Here is a 10,565-nt window from a genome sequence, read left to right as displayed (position 1 = left end):
GCACAGCCTTTGAGTTCTGGGACTTTTTTCAAACGATTTCCTGATTAATTTTAATACCACAGATCATATTTAGAATACCAAAGTATATTGCAGAGTATTTTTCCTTTCTCAAGAGAGGTCAGCACTGAAAAAAAAAAAAAACACGTTTTGACCCTGTAATCTTCAAGGGAGGGTTGTGGATGCATTTTTCTTTTTACTTCACTGTTGGGTACAGTCTGTCAAATATTATTCCTTTTCTGTAAAAAAGTATATATATATATATATATATATATATAGCTATAGTGACCACCCTGCGGTGTTAATATTTGAATTTTCTCCCTGCAGTATACGTTTGGCTCCGAAACAGGAAAAAGGAACTATGTCTGAATAAAAGAACATTATTTACATATTCAAAACACTACACAGAACATCAGATTATGTGATAAGTAGCTGCGTGCTGGCAAAACGAGTTCCTTTAAAGCAGAAAGTCGAACAAACACACGTTTAAATCTTTATTATTTGCTCTAAAAGCTGCAACAATTAGTAAAGTTTGCACATTTTCAGGACAATTTGTCCATAAAATGTCCACATACTTTCTACTCTGACTCCATGCTGCAGCTGTTCCCTGTACTTTGTCCTCCACTACATTTCTCCAGTGTCTGTAGTTCCTTGTTCCATGTGATGAACACAGTGCTGGACTGATGTGAGGTCAGACTCTGCATGGAGGTGGTGTCACGCTGCCAGCTGTGTTTCTATAATGAGCCTCAGTCATGATGCCGGTGCTCTGGCTCAGTGAGCTAACTAGTTAGCTGCTGTCTGCTAACACAGGTCCATTAATGTCTGATGAACATGAATCATAACATGAATCTACAGCAGGAACACTGACACAGTAAACATGCTGAATGCCTGTTTGTTATCAGCAGCCTCTCTGTTCACTTGATGCCCACAGCCTGCCTCATGACTTAAGTAGAATTGTTGATGTAGCACTTCTCCTTTTACTTGAGTATATATTTGCTGAGTAATTGTACTTTTACCTAAGTACCAAGCTTCAGTACTTCCTCCACCACTATATATATATATATATATATATATATATATATATATATATATATATATATATATATATATATATATATATATATATATATATAGTGGTGGAGGAAGTACTGAAGCTTATATATATATATATAAGAAATCCCCTCCTGCTTGATTTGGCAGCATTATGAGTAAAATGCAGTTCACTCTGAGGCCACCGGGTGGCAGTGCATCTTAATGTCTGAGCACAGCAAACATCAGGTTTTATTTTTGTCCATCCTACGTAAACATTACAAACATTAAGTCTTTAAGAAGAAAAATAAAAGCCCGTCTCTGTAGGACATAATAGGAGTCTTTGTTTGGAGACTGAGGCCCTGCATGCTGTGTGTGTGTGTGTGTGTGTCTATAACTGTGTACTACCTACTGTCCTCTGCACTGTACTGTATGTTCATTGTGCTGCTTTATGACTCTGCATTGGCAGTGTGACAGCAGCTGCAGAACAAATATTGTTTCAGTTGATTTCAGACTAATGGAGTTACAGCGATTCTTTGTTAAAACAGCCAGAAACAAATCTTTGGCATAGAGAGATTCATCCAAACCTGCTGCACTCCTGAGCAGGCAGAGACCTTTCAGCTGTGAGGGAAAAGTATCACCGAGGCCTGAAAGTTTCCTTTCAGGCAGAGATGTCATCCTCTTGGAGGGACCAGCCAGCCAGCGGGTCAGAGGAGGCTTTTCTGTGGCTGACGTAAAGGTGCATGCAAACAGAACTGCCTTTATATGAGTGTGGAGGGGCGGCCGGAGGAGCTGGGTGCAGCAGAGTCAGAGCCAGGCGTCAAACTCTGCAGCGGGCTTCATCTGTCACGCTGTATGTGTGCAGGCTGTGTCCTCACAATGTGCACATTAGCATTACTGCTGTATGCAGGCCGGACGGAAACATGACACCTCCGAGACATGTGCTTAGAGGGAGGCCACAGATTCTATTTAAGGGTTTTTTGGCATGGCCGTTTCCTCCGTGCCTTCACTGGTCTCAGTGCAGCGTCTCCTGTGATACAGCTTACCTGACACCACACTGTCTGATGGAGACGCGTGTTTTAGATTCTTTTATTGCAACTTGAGCGCAGGGACCTCACCTCTAAGCATCAGTGGTGATGAGGGGGGAGGGGGGGAGTGATGAAGAGATATCTGCAGAGGGGGAACCTGAGTCCTCAGGCAGAGAAGAAACGACTGCTTTGTGAGAGCTGAAACGTCCAGGAACACAAATATTTATGACGTCTCAGGTTGATGTCAGATTGTGTGTTTGGAAAGAGGCAAATCAAAGAAGTCTTGGGGTTAAAGTATGAAGACTTTTGCACCAGACGAGAATCATAAGTGATGAGAAGGACTCCTGTAATCCAGATTATGACAAAAAAAGTCACAAATGTGAGAAAAAAAAATCTGAATGAGATAAAATCATTAAGTCGGGAAGTGTCGAGATGATGGATGTGATGTCGTGAAACATCAGACATTTACCGTCAGGACAGTGGAGTCATTTCCTTCTCAGCGTGTCAGTTGTTTTTTTTTTGTTAGTCCTGGACTGCTGTACAGGTTTTGCCTGTCAGTCTTGACTCAGCAGGTTTTACTTTAACCACCAGCAGATTAATCCACAGAATTACCACTTAAATTTTTAACAGATTATCACGATGTCCTTTGAACAGCTGATAAAGCGCAGTGATGGGAGAGTCTGTCCTTCCTGTTGTTTATTTACATTACTTCAAATGTCAGATTTGGTCCCAGCGCTGCCGGCGTGCATGTTAACACTCCTCCACTGTAAACATGTCACAGCTGACATCAGCAGACAGGATCTGGCGGCCATATTGGTGGCTAGTTAGCATGTAAGCAAACATTTTTTGGTGTGTTTGTGAGGAAAATATGAATATAAATCCACATTTCCATCCATCCTTTATCAACCGCTTATCCGGGGCCGGGCTGTGGGGGCAGCATTGTAAGCAGGGACGCCCAGACTTCCCTCACATTCCCAGGCCGGCCAAGAGACGCCGGATGCGTTCAGACCTATTTTCAAATCTGGCTAGCACACACTTGTGTCCGCACTCAATCCGGCTTCATCCAGCGTGTTTGCTGTCCTCCAAACCACTAGGTGTCGCCAGGACTGATTCTACTTAAGCATGTTGTGGTGGAGCTGACCAATCAGGGCCCAGTGCACTGTAAAAAAACAAACATGTTAGGTATAGAAAATAGTCTGAATGATTCTGTTAAAAACAGATTTCATCTGCAACAGTGGCGCACCCTAGCCTGTGGCGCGCCTTGCTAGTCATTGTATGACACTGCTTGTGCAGCAGCCGTAACGAATTTCCCTCTGGGGATTAATACAGTATCTAAAAAAAAACAAAAAACAAAAAAAAAACAGGATGTTGTGTAAAGTTGTGGTTTTACAGACTTACTGTCACTACCAAAGCTTCCTGTACAAACACTAATATTTTCTACACTGCAGAATTTAAAAGAAACAAAAACAAACATTTGTGCGTTTGTGTGTGAAACCTGAAACAGCAAAGAGAGTCTGTCTGTGTCGTCTGATTCAGCGCTGCTCTCCTCCTGTTTGTCTAAAAGAGGAAAACACTTTCATAGAACACACACCTGACGCCCGGGCTGCACACAGGTGTAGCGTTCACATGCCAGGTCATTTTTCTCACTCACACATACACAAAACCGGAACATCCACTAAAGTTAATAATTTACAGGAACTTAATCGGCCCTCTTGACTCCATCTGTGCAGCGGCTGGTGTTCTGTAACTAAACTACTTACGCAGCAGTGAGGAGGAGGAGGGCTGAGCTGTGTGTGTGTGTGTGTGTGTGTGTGTGTGAAGCTACAGGTTGTTTGTAATTTATGGTAATCACAGCCTGAGGACATCATTCTGAGTCCTTTAATCAGCACTTAAATGCAGCATAAATCAGTTTTTACAAACCCAGTAATCATGTGTTCCTCTCCATAAATATAAGCCTATAAATATTTTAGTTTTAAATGTGCAGTTTATGGAAGAAATGAGGTGGGCGCCTTCTCTGGAAGTCGTCCGTGTTGTATTCATGATATAAAACAAGTCATTTCACAGCATCAGAGCAGAAGTGTGACCTGCACCTCTGTGCCAGTAAAGCAACACGCAGGGTTAATGTAAACACAACGTACAAAGTGCAGAGGGGGCTGCAGCACCCCCTAAAGGACGGAGGTTGTAATTTGCAAACACTTGGTAACTGTGCTTTGAAAGGTTGATTACTGATCTAAAATCTGACGCTAGCTTTAGCTCTGTCAGTGAATCAGGACTAAAATAATTACAGCTTATTTACACTCTTCCCGACAAGTCTAGCGCCATCTTGTCCTAGTGGAGACGGAGCACCACCGCTACACATACACTACCATTCAAAAGCTTGGGGTCATTTGAAAATGTTTTTATTTATTTTTTTCAATGAAGATAACATACATCTAGACATCCAGTGTAGACATTGTTCATGTGGTAAATGACTAATAATGATTTTTAATGGAATATATACAAAGGTGTACAGAGGCCCTTTCCCAGCAGCCATCACTCCTGTGTTCTAATGCTACATTGTGTTAGCTAATTGTGTTAAAAAGGCTAATTGATGATTAGAAAACTCCTGTGAAATGATGTTAGCACAGCTGAACTGTTATGCTGATCAGAGAAGCTGTAGAACAGACAGCTGACCCCACACTTTGTGAAGAGTGTATATATATATATATATACGTGTGTGTGTGTGTGTGTGTGCTCTCACAGGCTTTTGAGCAGCACCGTATTTCCTGTTCAGTCAGTCGACGAGATGACAGAACAAAACAAAAAGTGAGAGTAGAAAACGAGGAAGTGCTCCGTCAGAACATCAAACGGCTGCAGGGCAGCCATCCATCACTGAGTCTGAAGCAGGGCCTCACACAGCCGCCCTGTTTGTCCTGCTTTTATTCACACACGCACAAAAAAGTTTGTGAGGCGACATTCTTTAAGTCACAGCAGTTTAAACATATGTAGATATTATGTTCCTGTCAGACTTGTCTGTCTCTCTCTCTCACACACACATATTTCTCAAAGGTGGGTCCATCAGAGACAACTGTAAAAACACAGACAGCAGCTTCTTCAGAGATGAATTTTATTCACATCTGCTGAAAACTGACAGCAGGATTAAGGCCACCCATCAGAGTAAAGGGACAAACAGGCTGTAAAGAGTCATTTAGCCAAACAACAAAACATATGTTCTCTATTTGTTCTTATGAATTTTGGGCAATTTGTTCTGTAGAAAAGGCCAGATAAATATAATTATCTATTGACCTGATCTGTGATGAATGAACCAGCAAACTGTGTCTTCTTCTTCTTCTTCTGTTTTTTTAATCTTAAAAGTTAAAGCACCTTCCTCCTCACAGCAGGTTCCTGAATGAGGAACAGCCCGACCCCACCCTGATAATACGTTTCTGAGGATTGTTTTTAAAATAATTTAAATAAGACCAACACCATCTGAACAGATAAAATCAACTCCAGGGCTATAAATAATGATTTTTGTTGATTAATAACTTAGACCTTTGGTTTCTAAACCCCTCACCACTTCCTTACACCCATAACGATCCGATTAGTGCAAAAGTCCACAGAGCAGCTGTGTCTTCACGCCCCTCTGCGACACGCCGGTGACACCTGTGCCTGGAGCAGCCTCTGCTTCTCCTCCAGCTTCTCCTCCAGGCACTGGATCAGAATGGGGTCCACCTTGGGGTCAAACTTATTAGCGAACCAGTGTCCGTAGTTCAGTAACCATCGCATTTCCGCCGCGCCGAAAATACAAACGCTGCGTACATGACTGCCCGTGCACATCGGGTACAGCGCCTCCTCCAGGTACTGCCACTTCACCAGGCGCGTCTTACTCATCAGGTCCGTGATGTCCGGCTGCGACAGGGGCACCTCGCCGGGAATGCCCGGAAGTCGCACCAGCGTGGCCCAGAAGTGTTCGTCCGGTGAGTACGTGTCCTCCGACCATACCAGAAAATCTTTCACCACCGCCGAGGAGTTCATATGTGCCACAAACTCGTGAGATAACACAAAGTAGGCGTTTCCAGAGAAGACCTGGATGCCGTGCGGCGGCGGAGTCTTCACCTTCTCTGTTCTCACTGGCAGCTTCTGGTACTCGAAACTAGCATCTCTCAGCTCATGGTGGAAGGTGAACCTCTGCTTCTTAATCTCTGTGGGCCGGCTCGTCTCCAGCATGTTGGCGCCCTTCAGACTCTTCAGCTCTGACACCAGCTCCATGTTGGACTTGAGGGGGAAGTCTTGGCCACAGAGGTTGATGACGTACCTCCACTTCACCTCCGACTCCAAGAGGTCAGACAGGCAGTTGAGGTCGGCTTTTAACCGGCTGATGCTCGCGTAAAACACGGACTCCCGCGTGCTGGCGATGAAGACGTTGGGCAGGCAGCGGGCCAGACCCTCCATGGCTGCGATGAAGGACGCTGAGGACTTCTGATCGTAGTGGATGCAGTAAACATTACTGGGTGAGTACAGCGCTCTGATGAGTCTCTCTACCATCCAGGCAGATTTATGAACAACCAGCGAATAAGCCAGAGGGAAGTTCTCCTCCTCTTTTGTCGCACACACATCTTCATAACCTCTGAACTTGATGAAGGACGGGCAGTTTGACGTGAGGTTGGTCAGACTCCCGTCCAGATCCTCCACCACTTCTTCCCTCCTGAGGATCAGGGACTTCCCCACCTCCACGGGGTCCAGGTCATAGATGGCAGAGCAGTTAATGTTATACTTGTGAAACATGGGGCTGTGCAGGACGGCCGGGACCAGCGACTCAGTGATGTAGCTGTACTTGACGCAGACCAGCAGCAGGCCGCAGACACCCAGCAGAGACAGGAGGGACGGCAGGAACTGTTTTCTTCTGAGTGATAAACATCGTGTCTTCATTCTGTGAGGAGAAAGAGCAGAAAGTGAGGGAGCAGGAAGCCAAACTCTTTTTATATTAATTAACTTAAGTTATTATATTAACGCAGAGTTCAGGGCCGGACCGCTCTGGCAGGTACACAGATCACATGCCCCACCTTTTTACTGCTTAGTTACACAAACGTGGACTCAACAACCCAACATGGCAGTGCTGGGAGCCTCCTATAGCTGTAATAAACCCTTTGAGAAGCTTGGTCCATATCTACAGTCTGTGATAAAGAGTCAACAGCTTTGTGCTGTGAGCAACATGGTGAATCGACACTATGCAAACAAAGGGAGAAACTGAAAAATAGCCTAGAAACACAGACAAGTTGTCAGAACTCACTAAAAAACCCTGTCCATGCTTTTCCATGATGACCCCTGTGTACAGGCCATCACAGCAGGAAGCAGCGGTCCCTGGTCAGATGTGTCTCCTGGCAAGTTAACTGCGAAAATGTGACTTCTGTGCTCAGAGGTTCGAGAGCTCCTTTGTCTTAGTTCTTAGCTGATGAGGAGGACTTCTCATATGAAGGAAATGTTGTGTTTTCTTTGGCGAAAAGGAGAAGTGAAAACCCCAGAATGCACTGGAAAATCCGATAAACTGGGGCAGTGTGTGTGTCCCTGTCTTCACACAGCCACGAGGCTGCAGCTTCACTTCTTCCTGTTTCTTTGGGGGATCTTGAAGTTTGAGTCCAGCACCCCCCCGATGTCTACGTGTGGCCCAAAGCTTTCCTTTAAAACTGTCCGCCGCAGACAAAGCCTCCACCAGCTGTCCCTGCCCGGTACCAGGCTGGCACAGACTCCTCTTCCTCATACTGATGTCTGATTTTCTCTGTATTTATTTACACACGAATAGACAAAGCTTTGACATTTTGGAGTCATCAGATGGTTTACAGTGTGGATGGACCAGTTTCATTCCTGAACTGTGTCTTCATTAAGAACAAAGGACTTCAAGAAATGTGGTTCCACCAGCCTTTCACTCATGCATGCTGATGACAGTCTCTTCCTCCTCATGTCTTTTGCAGCTGTAACTCCATAGGCGTAGCTACCATTATATTAGAGTGGGACGTGTGCCCCCCCCACCCCCCCCACCCCCCCCACCCCACACATTTTAAAATGGCCCGTTTGAACCCCCCCTCATTTACTGAGTAGGAAACTCCACCTAACGCTGTTTCATGAAAAAAAAATCTGTTCCACTTGATTCATAACCTCACCAATGAAATCCACTCCACGTTTTCCTGGTTACCACAGCGCTACGATACCATTACTATAGTAACGGAGCTAACGAAGCCAGTGGCTTTCTTCGATTGAGCGTAAAACACCGCAAAGAGAACGTCAGTGCTGCTCGAAGCTGGAGGAGGTAACGTCAGTGTCATCCCACAAAGTCCAGCTCATGCTAAAGCCTGACTGTTTGTTACATGGACCCGGGTGACGTTAAGTTGATGTTAAATCAACTTATAAAAGTTTGGAGGAAGCTGCTGTTTACTTTCAGTTACAGTAGAGGGTTTTATTTGTCTGGTAACATGTTGTTGCCTTTTCTGCTTCCTCCCCACACACAATGGACATGAGGAGATTTCTAACAAAGACACGGAGAGTTAGAGTTGTTTTTGGCATTAACCTATATTGTAATGAGGCCAGGTTCGCTTCTGTTAGCCTGCTAGCATCAGCCTTGTCTAGCCAGCGCACATAGCCGCCTGCTCCTATTCTTATCAGCAAGAATAAAACAAATGTGATGGACCGTCAAGACACAGTGGAGCATTATATGACCAGGGAAACACTGATGCAGCAGATGAGGCAGGGCATCATTATAAACACATCCACAAGGTTTGTTGTGAATTAAGCAGTTTTATAAGCAAATAAAAATAAAGACATGCATTTTTTGTAAGTTAGTATTTTTAGTGTTTCAGTATTATCTGCATTAAGCAGAGTTTGGTTCATGGTCCAACAACTCTTTGAAACTCAGATGATGAGAACTGTGTTCAAACCAAATATGCTGATGTTATTTCATTGATGATATATGTATTAAAAAGCTCACTTATTGGTTGTGAATTGAAAAGTAAAGCACTATATCTCCATCTCTTGATATTTGAGGTTGATACTGAGAGTGAGTCAGAGGCAGGGCCATCATGTAGGGCCAGTGGAGGAAGTTCTATTGCTGAGGTGAGTGATGACGGGGAAACTCTATCAGGTGGACATGAGGGAGATTTTTGTCTCTGTAAATGAGAGAAGGCGGCAGATATGGAGGCTTTGTATAATCTGTTATAGTAGCACCACAGTGTGGTTGACAGAACTGTTGTTTCACTTGGAATTAGTTTCTGTTTGTCACCGTGTTTTAAAATCAATGAGTTTTTGTTGAGTCTTTCTCTGAAATAGTCATAAAGTGTTTACTTCTGTAGGTAAAACAGCTGTTTAACAACCTGTTAAAATCGCAACTACTTCATATTATTATATTATATTTCTTAATATACTAATATACTGTTTTTCACCACCCACCCACAGAAGGTGCCCCCCCCCCTCCCACACACACATTTTAATGCTTCCTACGCCCCTGTGTAACCCATTTAAATTACCTGATGGATGAGGGCGCCCTCATGTCATCACATCAGATTCTTTTAGAAGAATTACACAACTTTTCCTGTATTTTCTTGCCCTGCTTCCAACTTATTTATCTATATACTCTTTTCTTTTTTCACGTTTCACATTGGACTTAATTCGAACACAGGTTTTTTCATAAATAGAATAATTTTATGGTATTTGTTGATGAAGCAGAAGGGTTAACGTGTGGGTTTCCTTTCGTTTTTTTTCCCCCTGCGTGGAAATTGCACTGCAGAAACTGAAGCTGTTACTGAGCCAAAGTGACAAATGCATTCCACACGCTGCAGATATGTGACACTCACCTGGCTCCATACACTGGTGCCGGCCGGCCCCCCGCCTGGAACACCGTCTCATCCAATCCCCCCTAAAAGTTACACAGACGGAGTTCATGTCTAAATTTAAAGGCGAGTGTTTCAGCTCAGAGTGAAAAGCTGCGGAGGAACTTACCGACGTCAGAAGTGGCCGCTGTCCCTCCCTGCCACTCCGCTTTTTACGCACCGCTGGCGCAACATCTCCTGAAGCCGCGAAGTTGAACCGTGGCCACGATATGATTAAAATGAGGACATTGTGATTGAGAGGATAAACGGAGCGCGCAGGGACTCTGAGCCGCTGTTCGGTCTGCGTGAGTGAGGGAGGAGGAGGAGGAGGAGGAAGACACGATGGGAGAAATAACCCGGGAAGTGGGAGGGGTCGGAGACACTAAATACAGATAAGTGCTGAAAAAAATGTACTTTGGTGTTTTGGGGACACTTTGATGAAGTTTCCTTTCTGCGTAAAAAGGTCAAAGAGAGCGAGCTGTGCGTAAAAACACGAACCGACAAAAAACAAGCAGAGAAGAGCCGCAGCTGATTAAGAGGAGATGAATGAAAAACCCGTGGCTGCAGTCATCTGAACTCACTGAAGGAAGACTGAGAAGTCCAAGGAAACGGTGACATTCTGAACCTCTGAGGACTTTTTTTTTCAAACAAACACTGGAGCTGTTGTGTAAAAACG

The 10,565-nt window shown here is 44.3% G+C and overlaps 1 protein-coding gene across 1 annotated transcript; it reads right to left on the bottom strand.

Annotated features, from left to right (window-relative positions):
- Positions 1–5,143: 5,143 nt before the first annotated feature.
- On the bottom strand, positions 5,144–10,197 carry LOC114444169 (beta-1,3-galactosyl-O-glycosyl-glycoprotein beta-1,6-N-acetylglucosaminyltransferase 4-like). Its single transcript, XM_028418591.1, has 3 exons — positions 10,020–10,197; positions 9,875–9,936; positions 5,144–6,963 (listed from the first exon to the last, which is right to left on the bottom strand). The coding sequence occupies exon 3, from the start codon at positions 6,960–6,962 to the stop codon at positions 5,667–5,669; it is 1,296 nt and encodes a 431-aa protein (XP_028274392.1). The 5' UTR covers position 6,963; positions 9,875–9,936; positions 10,020–10,197; the 3' UTR covers positions 5,144–5,666.
- Between the last annotated feature and the right edge of the window lie 368 nt (positions 10,198–10,565).

This window comes from Parambassis ranga, chromosome 12, assembly GCF_900634625.1.
Source record: "Parambassis ranga chromosome 12, fParRan2.1, whole genome shotgun sequence".
Classification (NCBI taxonomy): Eukaryota; Metazoa; Chordata; class Actinopteri; family Ambassidae; genus Parambassis; species Parambassis ranga.
The sequence above is the reverse complement of the archived record's forward strand: the minus strand, read 5'-3'. Positions and strand labels throughout refer to the sequence as shown.

Coding starts and splice junctions, on each gene's coding strand:
- LOC114444169 (XM_028418591.1), bottom strand. CDS start 6,962: ATGAAGACACGATGTTTATCACTCAGAAGAAAACAGTTCCTGCCGTCC.